This window comes from Orycteropus afer, unplaced genomic scaffold, assembly GCF_000298275.1.
Source record: "Orycteropus afer afer isolate SDZICR_OR568_19922 unplaced genomic scaffold, OryAfe1.0 scaffold00283, whole genome shotgun sequence".
NCBI lineage: Eukaryota > Metazoa > Chordata > Mammalia > Tubulidentata > Orycteropodidae > Orycteropus > Orycteropus afer.
Genome location: NW_006921870.1, coordinates 2,919,891 through 2,938,043, shown reverse-complemented (window position 1 = coordinate 2,938,043; position 18,153 = coordinate 2,919,891). Strand labels below are relative to the sequence as shown.

The 18,153-nt window shown below is 45.3% G+C and overlaps 1 protein-coding gene across 1 annotated transcript in view; it reads right to left on the bottom strand.

Moving 5' to 3' along the window:
* ACAD9 (acyl-CoA dehydrogenase family member 9) overlaps positions 1 to 18,153 on the bottom strand; it is a 69,148-nt gene that overhangs the window by 6,394 nt on the left and 44,601 nt on the right. Inside the window, exons 9-12 of the mRNA XM_007950627.1 lie at positions 14,386 to 14,461; positions 11,748 to 11,818; positions 11,362 to 11,481; positions 577 to 705 (exon numbers count right to left, since the gene is read on the bottom strand). Coding sequence (XP_007948818.1) covers positions 577 to 705; positions 11,362 to 11,481; positions 11,748 to 11,818; positions 14,386 to 14,461 — 396 coding nt within the window. The remainder of the gene's footprint in view (positions 1 to 576; positions 706 to 11,361; positions 11,482 to 11,747; positions 11,819 to 14,385; positions 14,462 to 18,153) is intronic.

The window sequence follows — 18,153 nt, the reverse complement described above, 5'->3', positions numbered from 1 at the left end:
GGGAGGGGAGCTGTTGCATTGTGGTAAACTGTGGTCAATGACATGGGACAAAGTATATGTGAACTGCTGTATGGAAAGTGAATTTGGTCTGTAAATTTTCACCCAAATCACAATTAAAAAAAAAAGAAATGACCCTAATGAACTGCTCAATATACTGAGGAAGAAACCAAGACAGTTCACATGTGAGGCAGAGCAAGAGCTGAAACTAGACCTTGGGCTCCAAAGAGAAGACCTCTGCTTGTCCTGCCATGTCTAGCCAAAAACAATCTAGTAAAGAAGACCTGTAGCAGGTCACCAGGTGGCAATGTACCCAGAAGGGCCCTTACGAGTATAGTACTTAACCTCTTTTAGCCTTAGCATCTTCCTTAGTAAAACAGGGTCTTTACAGGGTTAAGAGGGTCAAATGAGAGAACACAGGCTAGCCAGGGCCAAGAAGGGCATCTGCTGGAGCCCTCAGCAGCACCTTTCAGGAACTGCCTGACCAGGGAGACCAGGGTAGGTATGTGTAGAGGAGGATGGAGCCATCAGCAGGGATCCATATCATATTGTAGCATAGCTGGCAGGAAAGCTACTCGCCTCAAAGATGAGGAGGATGCGGGAGTCGCGGAGCAGTCGCTCATAAGGGTAGTCTCTCACGTAGCCCAAGCCTCCAACGATCTGTAGCGCCTCACTCACACACTGCCAGGCAGCCTCTGAGCTGAATACCTGCCATAGGCCAAGGACAAAATCAGCACAGGATTGTTAATGCTGAACCCCTACCAAAAAGTGGAACCTAAGCCATTGAGAGCTGGGTGGCTGGGAATGAGGATGGGGCTCTGTACAGAGAATCGGGCTTTTGGATCAGACTCACCAAGGTCAGAATCTTGACTGTCACATTCTTCCTGGATGACCTTGGGCAAATTTTTTCCTTCCTCAACCACACTGACCATCCTGTAGCTTCCCACACCCACCTTCACTTTTCAGACCTCTTTCTTCCTCAGGTTGGAATGCACTTCTACCCCTAGGCAAACGCCTATGCTTTAAACCCCATCTAAGGTTCCCCCTCTTACAGGACACCTGATGCATTCCCTCAGCCTCACTGCCTCTTTCCTTGAACATAAGTCTGCTGTACACACTGCCCTGCATTGTCATGATTCACTTTCTCTGCCCACAAGGCAAGCGTCCTGAAAACAGAGGTACTGGCATATTTTGCCCTAGGCTCAGCCCCAGAAAAGGGTCTGCTTATAGGTGCCAATTAATGTCTATAGTTATTGTTGACAGGCTATGAGAGGATTAAATGATGAGTGCAAAAGCTCCCAGCAAAGACTATATAGAGATTTACCAAAACATTGGATAAAAGTCTAAGCTTCTTGCTGCTGTGAACCACTCGGAGGGGGAGGTATGTAGGAGACCATGGATAGAGAGGGAGAACAATGTAGAACAAAACTCTAAAACATTTGGAAAAAAAAAGGGGGGAGGTGGGGGCCAGGTTTGCTGGGCTGAAAGAGCCTGGTGCAACCACTGAGACTATGTCCCTAGCTGCACTTCAGTTCTGGAATTGAACCCACAGCTGTGGCTTCCAGCCAAACAAAAGACAGGCATATGAGTTGAACGTAATTTACCTGAGGTAGATACACTCCTTGGAGAGATCATGGGAGAAAGAAGGGCTATTTATGCACAGGGAGACAGCTCAAGGGGCAGGAGTGCAGGGAGGGATGGACACAGGGAAGAGGTAATTACCAGGAGAAAGTGGGAGAGGAGCTGTTGCATTGTGGGAAACTGTAGTCAATGTCATGAGACAAGGTGAACGGGAACTGCTGTATGGAAGGTGAATTTGCTCTGTAAATTTTCACCCAAACCTTTTTCTTTCTCTCTCTCTCTCTCTCTCTCTCTCTCTCTCACACACACACACACACACACACAAGTCTAAGCTTCTTAGGTAGACTTTCCTACTTACACCAAATCTTTGCTTCTCTAACTGCCACTGTCTCCAGTCCTTTCAAGAGTACATTCCAGGAACCAGTTTAAAAATGCTTATGGACTTCCAGTAAGAGAGAGGAATAGGCAGGTAAGTGACACAGACCCTCTTCAACAAAGAAAAGAAAAACCAGTTGACAGAGATACAGAACATAATCCTGGAACCCTGAGCTTTGAATACAGAAGTGGGAGAGCTCTGGTAGCATTATGGCTAAGGCACTTGACTCCTAACCAGAAGGCTGGCGGTTCAAACCCATCAGTCACTCCTCGAAAGGAAGATGGGGCAATCTACTTCCATAGCAATACTGCCTCGGAAACCCAAGGAGGCGCCGCTATGAGTCGGGTCCGACTCAATGGCACATAACAACAACAACAACAACAAACAGAAGTGGATTAGGCACCAACTAGTGAAAAAACCTGAACGAAAACAGTGAGTACAGAGACGGTCAGAGCTGTGGACTGTCAGCTATTCTGACGTGACCAACAGCCTAAATATTTCCAAGCAGTGCTGGGACCTGATAACTGACCTAAAGATCAGTCCTGGTCACCAAGGGCTGCAGGGACAAATGCTCTGGTGGCCTATGACTAGGAAGAAAAACAGCAAGGAGGGAGACAACTTAAGCTGTGGACTTTCTGCTGTCCAAGGGGCGCAGCCATTTTGAATGTTAACAAGCGATGGCCATTTTAGATATTTACAGTGACCAATGGCACAGCCATTTTGAATGTTTACATGTGACGGCCATTTTGGATATTTAAAGTGACGGAGGGCACAGCCATTTTGAATGCTTACAAGTGGCAACCATTTTGGATTTTAAAGTGATAGCATTCTTATTCTGATTCCAGGGACCTAAGAACAGGCTCTGTTTGCCAGGATCGGCAAGAACATATGAGAAGCTGACAAAGGAAAGGAGACAGGTGGTGAGTGTATAAGTGCTGTCAACTAGTGAATAGAGGAGCACAGCACAGTACCCTGCCTGTATAAGTAACATACAAACAAAACGAAAATTGTGGGCAAGTCATTCCAACATATAATCACCAACTAAATATAAATACAAAAATGTCACAATGCCTCAGAGACAACAGAGCATCACAGTCCACACAAAGAAGCAAGATAAAGCAGGAGAAACAAGGGACCAGGATACAGACCCAAAACATATCCCTGAGGAAGATGCAGCATTGGAACTCCCTGATAAGGAATTCAAAAGAATTATAGTTAGGTATCTTCAAAGGACTGAAAGACAGACCAAGGAAAACACAGACAAAACCTTAGAAGAATTTTGGAAGAAAATACAAGAACAAAATGACAAAATAAATGAAAAATTAGAAATGATTCTAAATCTACAGATAGAAATTCAGAAGATTAATACTAAATTGTCAGAAATAGGTAACATATTGAAAGGGCAAAGGAATAGAATTGATGCAATGGAAGACAGAATTAATGAGATTGAAGACAAATACCTGAATACTTCTTTGGAAAGGGATCAATCAGAAAAAAGATCAAAACAAAATGAACAAAGCCTAAGGTTCATGTGGGATACCATCAAAAGGAATAACCTACGTGTCACTGGAATTCCAGAACAGGAAGAGAAAAATGAAACCACTGAGAAAACTGTCCAAAATTTGTTGGAGGAGAACTTCCCTGATATGATGAAAGATGAGAATATATCCATTCAGAAAGCCTGAAGAACACCAAACAGGATAGACCCCAAAAGAAAAACACCAAGACACATCATCATCAAACTCACCAAAACTAAAGACAAAGAAAGAATCATAAGAGCAGCATGGGAAAAACAAAAAGTTACCTACAAGGAGCAACCAATAAGACTAAGCTCGGATTTCTCAACAGAAACCATGCAGGCAAGAAGACAGTGGGATGGTATATATAAAACACTGAAAGAGAAAAATTGGCAATCAGCAAAACTGTCCCTCAAATATGATGGTGAACTGAGGACATTTCCAATTAGCAGAAATTAAGGGAATTTGTTAAAACCAGACCAACCTTACAAGAGATGCTAAAGGGAACCCTTTGGACAGAGAAGCAACAACAGCCAACAACAACTGACCACTAACAAGCATGATGATATAACCCAGAAACCAACCCAGGTATGGAAGTATCCAAAGTAAATATGCCTAAAAGATTGTAAACAGGGAACCAGAGATACCAATCCACAAATGAGGACAACCGCAAACCAAAAAAAGGGGAAAAATCTGTGTCATTACAGAACTTCTAAGATGGTAGGGAAGTCGAGACAACTACAAGATAGAACGGACTGTTCTAAACTTGGGAAGAAAACTATAAACCACAGGGTAACCTCAAAGAAAAATTATAAATCTTCACATCAAAATAAAAAAGGGTACCCACATAAATATTCAGCAAATACTAAAACAACAGCAATGAAAGAAATGATAATATGATTCATAAACAAAACAAGCTCAGCATAGAAAATTATATGGAACAAAGAAATCGACACAATGAAAAAGCACAAGAAAAAATGACAGCAACAAATTCATATTTGCTGATTAATTACCTATCTGGCAAGGGACTTATCTCTCAGATTAACGGAAAACTCCAACACCTCAACACCAAAGAAATTAACAATCCAATTGAAAAATGGACAGAAGACACGAATAGACACTTCACCAAGGAGGATATTCAGGTGGTCAGCTAATACATGAACAGAGGCTAACAATCATTGGCCATCAGAGAGATGTAAATCAAAACAATAATGACATATACCGTCTTACCCCAGCACTGATGGCAAGGTTCAATGAGACAAAAATAACAAATGCTGGTGGGGAGGTGGAGAGATTAGGACTCTCATACACTGTTTGTGTGACTGTGAAGTGACACAACCACTGTGGAAACTGTTAGGCCGAAGTAAACCCAAGCCACCAATATGTCAGCTGGCAGCTTCCTCCAGGTGGCAGGCCCTGATGAGACAGCCTGATAAGACAACCGAGGTGACAGAACCCGCCCAGGCTGGAAAGTCCCACGTGATGACAAACTTCCTCCTGTGAAGCCCCTCATGCTAATTAGGTACAGACCCGTGCCAACAGCTAATTGGACCCTGCCATTTCCTTAGTGTCCCCAATTAGGTCCTTTCTGTGTCTATAAGAATCTATCCCCCCTGCCCGGGGGTGCAACTTCTCTGGCCTTGATGCTAGGGCAGAAGAACCTCGCCCGAGAGTGCTAATAAACTGCTTCTCTGAAACAACTCTGTGTCCTGGTGTCTCAGCACAGGCAAATGGCCAGAAATCCCCTATGTCTAAGCTGCCTTTTGTGTGCGCTCCCAACCCTCATTGTATACAAAATGTAATACCACCCAAATTCTCCTTGCCCGTGAAAACCCCAAACCTCGCAAACCCACACCTCTCTCCCCCTCTGAAACCAGTCCAACAATCTCCTCTTCCTCCTTTTCTGACCCACTGGAAAACCTTTCTCCACGCCCCAAGACCCCCTCCTTATGCTGCAGCACAACCCTCTCTCCCCCAGGTAGCATAGTCCTCCCTTCCCCTTACCCCTACAGCTCCCTATCCTCCCGTTTCACCTGCCTCCCCAGACACCGCCTCCTCCTCTACCTCACCCACCCTTTCCTCTCCCGTGAGCCACCACACTCATTCCCAACTTCTTTGCCCCTTGCGCGAAGTTGCTGGGTCTGAAGGAATTGTACATGTCCATGCCCCCTTCTCCCTGGCCGATTTATCCCAAATTGAAAAACACTTAGGCTCTTTTTCAAATGACCCTACCACTTACATCAAAGAGTTCCAATACCTCTCTCAGACCTATGACTTAACTTGGCATGACATATGTCATCCTCTCCTCTACCCTCCTCCCAGACGAAAAAGATAGAATCCTTAGTGCCGCCCGAGAACATGCTGACCAAACCCACCTGACAAATAGCACCATGCCTGTCAGAGCAGACGCTGTTCCGGTGCACAACCCAGGCTGGGAGTACCAGCCTGACACCCAGTCCGGACGGACTGGGAGATCCCGCAGAGATAAAATGCTCCAATGCCTCCTGGCAGGCCTACAAGCTCTCTCATAAAGCAGTTAATTTTAACAAGCCCCGGGAGATTACCCAACTTCCAGATGAGAACCCAGCCACCTTCCTGAACTGATTAACGGAAGCCCTTATCCAATTTACCCGTCTAGACCCCTCCTCTCCGGCTGGAGCCAAGGTCCTAGCCACTCTTTTCATAACCCAATCAGCTCCTGACATTAGAAAGAAACTAAAGAAAGCTGAAAAGGGATCCCAAACTCCCATCAGAGACTTAGTAAGTATGGCCTTTAAAGTCTTTAACACCCAGGAGGAGAAAGCAGAGGCAGATAGGGAAGCCAGGACCCGCCAGAAGGCCGCCTTGCAGGCTAATGCCTTGCTAGCAGCCCTGAGGCCAGCACATAGTGACAGAAGACCTCCTTCCTCAGCGGCTCCCCAATTCTGCTTCAAGTGCAGTAAGGAGGGGCACTGGGCCACATCCTGCCCTCAGCCCCGACCGGCCCCCGGCCCATGTCTAATGTGTGGTTTGAAAGGACATTGGAAGAGTGACTGTCCCTCTGTGTCAAAGCATGGAGGGCCATCCTCCACGAGTCCACTAACCCGCTATCAACAATCTTGGGCCTGGCCACTGATGACTGAAGTAGCCCGGACTCAACAACCCCGATCACTCTCGCTGAGCCCAGGGTCACTATCAAGATAGCAGGCAAGTCAATCTCCTTTTTGATTGATACAAGGGCTACCTATTCTGTACTCCCCTCCTTCTCGGGACCATGTTTCCCTTCCTTAGTCTCTGTTATGGGAATTAACGGACAACCCTCAAAACCCCCCATGACAGGCCCCATCACCTGTTTAACAGACAACAGAATTCTCTCACACTCATTTCTCGTTATACCAACCTGTCCTACCCCCCTTTTGGGACGAGATTTCCTCGCAAAAATTAAAACCACTCTAACTTGGGCTTAGGATCACTCTGCCTCTCTCCTGCTATCACTAACTGCTACCTCCTTGCAAGCACCAGCTTTCCCCATGTCCCCTGACCTTGTTGATCCATGTGTATGGGATACCTCTTCCCCATCCATCACCTCTCATCATCCCTTTATGGTACATTTAAAGGATCCCACACAGTTTCCATCCAAACCCCAATTTCCCATCTCTCGCACGCACCAACTCGGCCTGAAACCTCTTATACAGTGCTTCTTATCTAAAGGACTCTTAATACCCACCCAATCCCCATGTAATACCCCTATTTTATCAGTAAAGAAACCTAATGGGTCCTACTGACTAGACCAAGACCTTTGTCTTATTAACAATGCCATAGTTCCCCCTGCATCCCATTGTCCCTAACCCTTGCACCTTACTGTCCAATATTCCCCCTATACTACCACTCATTTTTCTGTTTTAGATCTCAAGGACGCCTTTTTCACAATCCCCTTAGACCCCAAGTGTTACAACCTTTTTGCCTTCACTTGGGAAGATCCCGACAAGCACACCTCCTCCCAGCTCACATGGACTGTCCTCCCACAAGGATTCAGGGATAGTCCAACTCACTTCAGACAGGCACTGGCCAGAGACCTACTAGACCTCTCCCAATCCGTTCTCTTACAATATGTCGATGACCTTCTCCTATGTAGCCCCTCTTTAGAACATTCGACTACACACACCGCCACTCTTCTAAACTTCCTAGCAAAAAAGGGGTACCAGGTTTCACCCTCTAAAGTCCAGTTATCTACTCCCTCTGTCATTTACCTTGGCCTTAAACTAACACCCATCACCCAGGAACTCACCCTGGATAGAAAGCAAGTAATACGAGACCTGCTACCCCCTACCTCTGCCAACCAAATCCTATCATTCCTCGGACTAGTTGGGTTCTTTAGACACTGGATCCCTAACTTTTCCTTTCTGGCTAAGCCCCTCTACAATGCAGCCAAGGACACACCAATTGGTCCCCTTCAATCATCACAACTCATTAAGGCCGCCTTCACCACCCTGAAAAATCACCTTTTACAATCTCAACCTCTTCATCTCCCCAGTCCTACCAAACCTTTTTCTTTATTCACCAATGAGTGCCAAGGGATGGCTCTGGGAGTTCTTACCCAACCTCACGATCCCTTCCCCTCCCCAGTAGCCTACCTATCCAAGTGTCTAGATCCCACAATATGAGGATAGCAACCCTGCTTAAAAGCACTAGTGGCAGCGGCAGTTCTTACACAGGAAGCATTCAAACTAACCCTCCATCGCCCTCTTCATGTATTTTCCTCATACAGAATAAAAGACCTTTTATCCCACCGTTCCCTTTCCCTCCTATCCCCATCTTGCCTCCAACTCTTCCACCTTACCTTTATCGAGAATCCCAACATTCACTTGGCCCAGTCTCCACCCCTTAACCCAGCCACACTGCTACCAACCCATGACCCACCGCACTCCCACTCTTGCACAGAAATTCTAGACACCTTACCTACTTCTCCGAACTCCTTATCTGACCAGCCCTTAACTCACCCAGATATCACCTTCTTTGTTGACAGCAGCTCGGCCGTAGAATCCCATGGACAACGTAGGGCAGCATATGCCGTTGTCACCCTGACTGACATTGTAGAAGCCCACACCTCCCTGAAGGCACTTCATCTCAGAAAGCCGAACTAGTCGCCCTCACCAGAGCCTTACAGTTAGCAAAGGGACAAGTGGCTAACATTTACACGGATTCCAAGTATGCATTCCTTATAGCACACTGTCATGACCCTATACAGGAACAACGAGGGTTTCTAACAGCCAAAGGTTCCCCCATAATCAACGCCAAACTCATTCTCCAACTCCTAAATGCCCTCCAACTACCATCCAAAGTAGCTATCATACATTGTAAAGGACATCAAACAGACACTTCCTTAGTCACCCAAGGCAACAACAAAGCAGATTCCACAGCCCAAAACCTCACCAGAGACTCTCCGAACCCACCAACCCCCATCCTGTTCCTCTCACTTCCCTCCACACATCCGCAGTACCCCCCTGAAGAATTGACACACTGGACAAAAAAAGGAGGGACTTGCTCCCCCAAAGGATGGCTCTTTCTTCATAACAGACTCATCCTTCCTGACTCCCAAGTAGAGTCCCTTGTCCATATGATTCATGATTTCCTCCACAAAGGAACCAAAGCCCTGAAACATTTCCTACAACCTCTTTTCATATCGCCTTTACTCAACACCTCTATTGAATCTGTCTGTTCCACCTGTACTGTTTGTATATCCACAAATCCCCAGGGAAACCTTAAACCAACCTTCCCCACTCATCAGATGAGAGGGCATCTACCTGGTCAGGACTGGCAAATCGATTTCACTCATACGCTGTCTCACAAGTCTTTCAAATACCTTTTCACACTTATAGACACCCTAACCGGGTGGCTGGAAGCCTTCCCCACAAAGAATTAAACTGCAGCTACAGCAGCCAGTATCTTAATAACTCACATCATCCCTTGGTTTGGACTACCATCCTCCATACAGTCAGACAACGGGCCAGCTTTTGTTTCACAGATTACCCAACAAGTCTTCTCCTCCCTAGGGATCCACTGGCACCTCCATATCTCCTATCGACCTCAATCATCAGCTAAAATCGAAAGAGCCAATGGCCTTATCAAAACTCCCCTTACCAAACTCTCCTTAGAGCTCTGTAAATCTTGGATAGACCTCCTTCCCTTTGCCTTAGCACGCATAAGAGCAACTCCCAAAGCACCAACCTTTCTCAGCCCTTTTGAACTAATGTACAGCTGACCTTTCCTCATGAACCATAATTTACCCATGCAACCTCCTCTCCTAGCTTCCTATCTCCCGTACCTTTCTCTCCTTAGGCAGCTACTGCGAGAATATGCAGACAGGTATCTACCACAACCCTTAGAGACCAATCCTCCAGGACCACCAACAGCAACTCACCTACAACCCAGAGACGCAGTGCTTCTGAAAACTTTACACCCAGAGCCACTGAAACCTCACTGGACTGGACCACATACTGTCATCTTAACCACCCCCACGGCAGTAAAACTCCTGGGTGACCCCTCATGGCACCACCTCTCCCATACCAAAAGGGCCCAGACAAATCATGATTCCTATACATGCCAAATGCTGGGTCTGACTAAGCTCCATCTTAATCGGACCCCTCGTCCTCCTGACCCTCACTAATACTGAACCCACATCCAATCTCAATACTGAACTCCCACCCAACCATGTCTGGAGATTTACAGTCTGGGAGGGACAAAACTCCCCGCAACATATTGGCCAGGCAGACTACCCACCAACAAATATGACAGCACTAGAAATACCCATTTCCCCCAAATCAGTGTTCCCCAGTAATTTCCCCTATCTCTGTTTTACATACGACCAATCTGATCCCAAATGTAACCAAAGTTCCTCAACCTATGGTGGATGTTATTATTGGTCATGCAGAATACATAGTTCCGGAGATTACTCTGGAACATTTTTCACTAAAACCATGAGATTACACCTCCGCATCCATGATCCCAAGAATAGCAGGTGGGCAGACGGAGTTATAGAAAAACTATATTACAATGGCTTTGCCACCTTACCCACAGGAACCACCAGAATAGAACGAACAATCCACACCCCCCGCAACCTTACACGAGTTCTCACTTATATTTCCCAAATCAGGCTGGCTATCACTTTTATTATAGCTGAAACAAAACAAAACAGCCCCTCTCAAATAAAACAAAAACATCACGAAACTAATATCCACCTCAACTAAATATTCCATAAAAGGAAGTTTTGATACCAAAAAGTCAATGGCTATATAAGCCCAGAGTAAGAGTCCTTTCCAAGATAGTGCAGTTACCATCTTCTACTGATATGAAGTTGCTGTTGGGTGCTATTGAGTCAATTCCGACGCACAGTGACCCTATGTGACAGAGTAGAACTGCCCCATAGGCTTTTTCCTAGGCTGTAATCTTTACAAGAGCAGATTGCCACATCTCTGTCCCACAAAGCAGGTAGGTGGGTTTGAACCACCAAACTTTTGGTTAACAGCCAAGCATTTAACCATTGTGTCCCAGAGCTCCTTAATGTGAAGTTACACTGTCTATATTTTCTCTTTTTTTATAGACCAGTGAAAATTTCATCAAAAATCACACTGGGGAAACACTGACCAGTCCTATAAACTTGCCCCAGCTGAGTTCCATATTTCACTGTTCCTCCTGTGTTATCCTGCCCCCCCCCAACCTACATCATAGGGGCATGCCTATGTCTAGACCACTGGCACTAGATGGGGGCATCATAACTACTGGATCAATTACTAGCTGACCTATTAACTAATAGAAGAAGACAGTAAAGAACATTGTGGGTTTCAAAGGAAACTAGGGAGCGGTCCTCAAAGTTTCTCTCAGGTGCTGGCTCTATGGTTATGCTGGGATTACCTTCACTGCAGCAGCCTCAACGGAGCAGTCGGGAAGCCCTGGCCGGTCCAGCAGCCCCGCAGTGAGGTAGGCCATACTTTCCATTACATAAGCCTTCTGAGCCATCAAGGCAAACTTCTCCTGGAAAGTTCAGAAAAAAACACAATCTAGAAGCCATCTGTATGTGCTGTGAATAAAAAGTGCCCAGTAAAGAAGACAAGTAAATCAGAAGCCTCACTGACCAACCAAACCCAGGCATTAATGAAAGTAAATCACATGAAATAAAGCCTTATCCAGTGTTTCTCACAAGTCACTGCATGGTAAGCAGCCACGAGGACAGACACCAAAAAAGCCGACTCTTCAAGTCCTCATGGTGAAACAAATACAACTCTCAGAACCTTCCATACCTGAATTAATCCAAATTCACTGAGATTCTTGTTGAACTGTTTCCTTGTGCAGGCATATTCAGCAGTCATTTCTGAACAACAGAGTTGTTAAAAAGTATAAATTTTAAAATGATTTCTGAAGGCTGTCATCATTACTCTTCAAATGCTCAGGTGGAAACTATGAGATCAAATGCCCTGAAGGAGACAGAGCACATCTGTGGTAGTTAAGGTTGTGTGTCCACTTGGCTGGTCCAGCCAGGGTTTTGAGCGGCTGAGCAAGTGAATATAGTTATTCCCCATGGTGAGACTGGATATGGTCTAATCAACTCCACCGGGAAGGATGGCTGAGCCCCTGAAACTACTGCCCTGAGAGAATATTTAAATCAAAAATATCCCCTGAAGTCATCTTAAAACAGAATACTGTAACTAATAATAAAAATAATAATAATAATAATAATAATCCCTTGAGCATTACACTCTTTTAAGAACTATCTATATGGAATGGAATTGACAACAACTTCAAAGATAGGAAATTTAGGGGGCACTGAGTTTATGTTAATGGGGGAGGAACAACACAGAAAAGGGGGGTGATAATGGTTACACAACCCAAACAATGTAATCAATGTCATTAAATTGTACATGTAGAAAAAAGAAAATCAACTCCATGGGGAATCTGCTCTGAGACCTTAATTAGTGGAAGGGGAGTTGCCTTTGGGGTGCGGCCTGCTTCTGGTATATACTATGTAACGTTGGGAAAGGGCTCTAGTTTTTTGGCACATCTGGATCCTGCACTTGGCTGAGTCTTCATCTCAGGGGCCTGCCATGTTGCCTGCCAATCTTGGGATTGTTCCTGGATTTGAAACAGTGTTCTACCATGTTGTTGCCTGATCTTGGGACTATGCTGTATTTACCTGTCAATCTTGGGTCCGTCAGCCTCAGCAGCCAGCAGCTGCATGAGTCAGAAAAAGCCTCCAGCTCCAGCAAGCCTGGAGCAGGAGGCAGAACTGAAACCCAAGGTCAAGAGGCCTTCACCTAGCCCATAGAGCTGGCACTCTTAACTCAGACTTCTAGCCTCCTAAACTGTAAAAGAACAAATTTGGTTTGTTAAAGCCACCCACTTGTGGTATTTCTGTTATACCAGCACTAGAGAACCAAGACAACGTCCATTCCAGCTTATTTGGGTCCAAGGTCTGTCCACTCCTGGTTTGTGTATACAGGCAATGGAGAGCAGCTGGAGCTCCGAGTCTGTAGGGTCAGACACAGATTTAAAACCTGGCACATTTTCCTGCCAGCGTGGTACCTTGGGCCAAGCTATTCTACCCTCTATTCCCTTGTAAGATGCAGACAATACCACCTACCCCCAGCATTGCCATCATGATAAAATCATACAGAAGCTATTAGGAGCCTAGCACAAAGCAAGGAGCACATAAGTGCCCTAGCTAGAAGAAGGAGCAGGCTCATATCTGTGTCATTGTTTTTATATCCCCAAAGTAGAGCCATCAGCTTTGAGAACACAAGTTGTGCCTTCAAAGTGTGTAGCTGTGAATATGCAGTGTCTCAAAGCTTAGCATCAAGTGAGCATGGCACCTCACACCCAGTCATTAGTACCCCTACCACCACCACTACTGCATTCTCCTAATGCTTTCACATCCATGATCCAATTACAGACTGATACCCATGATGGGCTGATGGGGCAGACAGTCACCCATGTTCCACACACTGAGCCTTCTGGATCTTGGTAAAAGTTTTGGAAGACAGGCTGACCAGTAACGTTCACAAAACTCTTGAACTGAGGAGAGTTGCCCAGACAAGGCAGCAGAGGCCCAGAGAGGTCAGGCTCTGTAAGCTTTTAGGGCCAGGTGCATGGCCTTGAGCAAAATCACTTAACCTCTCTGAGCCTCAGTTTCCTCATCTAAAAAAATAGGGGTAAGAATACCAAATGAAGCCTTCATGCCCCCACCTTGCCTTGAACTGTGAGGCTGTGCCAGAACCTGGTACCAAGCAGGGATTTATAAAGCACCCAGTAGCATGCCGTTCCCAGTGCAAAGCCCTTCAGTTAGCCCTGTCATCTACATTTCCCCATAGCCACTTCCCCAAGCTAAGACAGTGATGATCATCTTTCCTGCCAAACAAAACCCCCATAAGGCTGTTTTAAATTCACTGGCAAAGGAAAATCTAAGTTTCATGTATCTTAACAAAGGAAAGATCGGGACACTGGGGTCTCGGCCTCAAACCTGACTCCACTACTCAATCACTGTATAACTCTAAAGAGTCACCTATAAAATGAGGATCCTCAACTGAAAGCAATTTCCAAGAATTAGAGCTAATGTTCTTCCAGTGTGTGGCTCAGTTCACTAAGTAGCTCTGTTCTAGTAGTCAGAGTAGCAACCCCTTTCCACCTGACAGAATACCCATCTTCCCTCCCCTTATCCAGTGTGTGTGGGTAAATACGAATGCTGACATAGGAGGAGTGAACATTTGAGGGTAGACTGAGAACACTCTCGGGTCTAAACTAGGCCTGGGCAGTCACAGTCTAGAACCCAAACCTGAGCTAGGCCACCTGTTAGCTCTGATCGCCAGCTCACAGGGAATAGCAGAACAACCCAGAATGGAGCAGGGCAGGAGTAGGATTGTGCTGCTCCAGCCCTAATTTACCTACCAATCACTTTCTTGAGCATGCCGGCTACAATGCTGCCCATGCTGAAGCGCCCACTGTTGAGAATGTTCATGGCCACCTGCAGAGAGAGCAGAAGGTACACTGTGGACTCCTGTCCTTAGTGTTCTGTCACCTCCTATTGGGTCGAAGAAAGCCAAAGACTACTGAGGAAAGCAGAGATAACAGATCACAACAGTCTACGTCTACCAGGTTTCTTGAAAACAAAAAGGAAGCCTAGAGAGGTTTGTGCCAGTATCTGGGCAGAATTAATCATCCTGTCTGCCTCTGGGATGGAAGAAAGTAGTTTCAATTCCTCAAAACAAGGTGATTCAATCACTGTTGTGGCTTTCATAAACATCCTTGGAGTCAATGCCCAAAAATGCACTGGACATTATTCCAAGAGAACACATCAATTCTTATTCCTCAGAGGGAATGGATTATAAATACAAATTAAGATTAGCTGTGTACAAGCTGCAAACAACTTATGCTTTTTCAGGGTCTGGATCCTCACTTTACAAAGAACCTAAGGTTCAGAGTGGTAAAGTGACTCTCCCCAGGTCACACTGCAAGCATCTGCATACCACCCAAGCCTGTGTTCTCTATTCACTGAACCAGCCTCCTTACACTGAGACAATCCCATTGAACTAAGCAATGTTCAAACAGCAACATGCTCCCACTTTAAAATTCCCAAAATAATGTCCTGTTCACTTTGTCAGTTACCCTGCTCTTTTTATATTGTCCTGTCCTACTAATGAGGACTCTGAGTAGCTTATGATGAGAACAGGCACCATTGCTGAGTACCTGGGTACACATACTGCTTCATAAATGCTAGATTATACAGATTCACACACACTTCCCTCTTGGTGGTGCAGACCAAAAGGGCCATTATGCAGCAGGGTAACAGGTGAGTGATGGCAGACTAAAGGGGGAGTATACAAAGTCCAATGAGAATGGGTGATTGGGTATTTGTCTTTTGGTATGGGAAGAGGCAATGCTGATTAGCAAAGGCATCCCAAACTTGAGCTGGGTATATAAGCCAGCTAGAAAAGGAAAGACATACCAGGCCAAGGAATGGTATGTGTGAGGCCTTGAGGCAATCAACAGCTACATCTTTCCCAGGAGTAGCATGTAGCGTCCAGACCCAGTCATAAGATCTTTACACCAGTCTCCTTAGAGGGCAAGGAGCTCTAATGGCACAGTGGTTAAAGCATTTGGCTGCTAACCAAAAGGTCAGTGGTTCAAACCCATCAGCTGCTCTGAGAGGAAAGATGAGGCAGTCTGCTTCTGTAAAAACTTACAACCTTGGGAATCCAATGGGAGAAGTTCTACTCTGTCCTATAGGCTATGAGTTGGAATTAACTCAATAGCAGTGGGTTTCCTCAGAGGGCTCCCAACCCCTCACACTAAGGTAAGCCTTTGCAAGCAGAGTCTGACCTGCCAAATCTCTGCTCAGCCCAAGATGGCCTATGGACTCCAGAGCTGTTCTTAAAGCTCAACTTCAACTGTCCTACTGCTTCTCATTGAATGCTAGGTTATATGTGCCTTGGATTAATAAAACATGCAAATGATTTGGCATAGTGCCTAATGCATGTGACTGCTAACCAGAAGGCTGGCAATTGAAACCCACCAGCCACTCCTCGGAAGGAAGACTGGGCAATCTATTCCTATAGAGATACTGCCTCGGAAACCCAAGGAGGGGTCACTATGAGTCGGGACCAACTCAACCAGTGAGTTTGGCTTTTTTTTTTTTTTGTGGACTAAATAGTATGAATGGTTACTTATTAGAAACATAAATGGGAGAATTTCTCAAAACATTCTATATAGGTTGAAGAGGCTAGAAACAACTGCTCCAAACTCCTGGGAATTGTAAGCCTAGATTCGAACTGCCTCCCATCTGAGGAGGCTGGGACTGTGGCAGGTAAAGCACGGGACTAGAGGCCCTACACCCTAGGTGCTTCACCCACCTCAGCCACAGTGAGGGTGGCAGGAAAGCTTGGTTAAGTCACACCATAATGTGAGATACAAAATCTAGTTGGGGGAGGGCAAGGGTTGGTACAGGGGTATAGTATGTGTGGCCAGTTTCCTCACAGGAATCTAAGAATCAAGTGAGGTCTTCATTCCTTTTAACTTCCCAAACTGCAGACTACCTTCAGATATGGGATGCCACTGGCCCATTTCAACATGCCAGGGACTATAAAGGAGGAAACAATTTTCCCACACTTATTCCTATTAACTTGCCTCTTCTAAATGGGTTTTAAAATCCAGCTCATACCCCTTCATAGTTTATTATCCTTAATTTCACTTAAGAAACAAGAAGGATAAAGGATTTAACATTAGGCCTCATTCCCTGAGGATCAAAGCCCTATCTGAAGAAGGACTCATAGGCTCAATTACTTACCTTCTTACTTAAACATTCCTCTAGCCTTTCTAAGTCTACAGGAGGGCTTTATCACCTTCCGTATCACAAAACAGGTCCCTTTGACAATTTTCACAACTACATTCTAGATCTCAGTTTTACTGGAAGCAAAGATAAAATTCATTCTTTCAATAGGGTTTGTGTGTCAGTTAGCGTTTACCTGTCTGTTCATTTTCTTAAGAGCTCTGACAAATGATAAAATCTTCTGACTATCCCAGAGGGAAAACACCTTTCATTTGACTTACACTGCCCTTTTATCATTTTATGATCTCTGGAACAGTCACTTGATTGTGTAATACTGCAGAGTAGTAAATTACTCAGTATGGCTTTTCTACCCATAAGTCATTGTAAACTCAGTGGTGGAATGAGCAACTGAGGAGCTCCTGATTGTAAATGTTATCCACCTGGGTTATTTCTGTTGGGCGTGGCACAACACAATGTTATTATGGGAAGCTGGCTCACAAGTGCTTAGAGTTCTGATGCTATGATTGGCTAGTTTGACCACTCTGCTGGGCTCAAAAGGAGGCCTCCTAGAGGCAGAACTCTCTCTGACTGCTAGTTGAGGAAGATGTGCTGCTGAAAGAGACATGTGCTGCTGGGAAAGAGACGCAAGAGACACGCATTGCTGAGTAAGACAACAAGGGATATGCACTGCTGGGGGTAAGACTGTGAGAGACCTGGCTGAGAGACGGTGGGCTGAGAGAGATACTGAGCATTTTTCCTGAACTGGAATTGTTGCCTGGTGTTTCCCTAATAAATCCCATAATCTGTGAGTTCCGCGTGGCCACTGCAGTGAATTATCGAACCCAGGAGAGAGGTGGTGGGTGCTTTGGGAGAACGGTTGGAGAAAGGGCTGGAGAGAGGCAGCATGTCTGGCCTCGCAGGAATAGGCCTTGAGCTATTGATGGTAATTCTGTCTTCCTCTTGTGGGATTAGAGGAGGTCAGAACATGTGGCCTCCTTGCCATTTTAGCAAATACTTTTTAACATTCAAGCAATCCCACCAATAACAAAAAAGGGGCGTGGTTTTAAAATCAGGAAAGGTGTGTGTCAGGGTTCTATCCTTTCACTATACTTACTCAATCTGTATGCTGAGCAAATAACTGAGAAGCTGAACTATATGAAGAAGAGCACAGCATCAAGATTGGAGGAAGACTCATTAACAACCTGCAATATGCAAATGACATGACTTTCCTTGCTGAAAGTGAAGATGACTTGAAGCACTTACTGATGAAGATCAAAGACTACAGCCCTCAGTATGAATTACAACTTAACATACAGAAGACAAAAATCCTCACAACTGGACCAACAGGCAACATCATGATAAATGGAAAAATGATTGAAGTTGTCACGGAT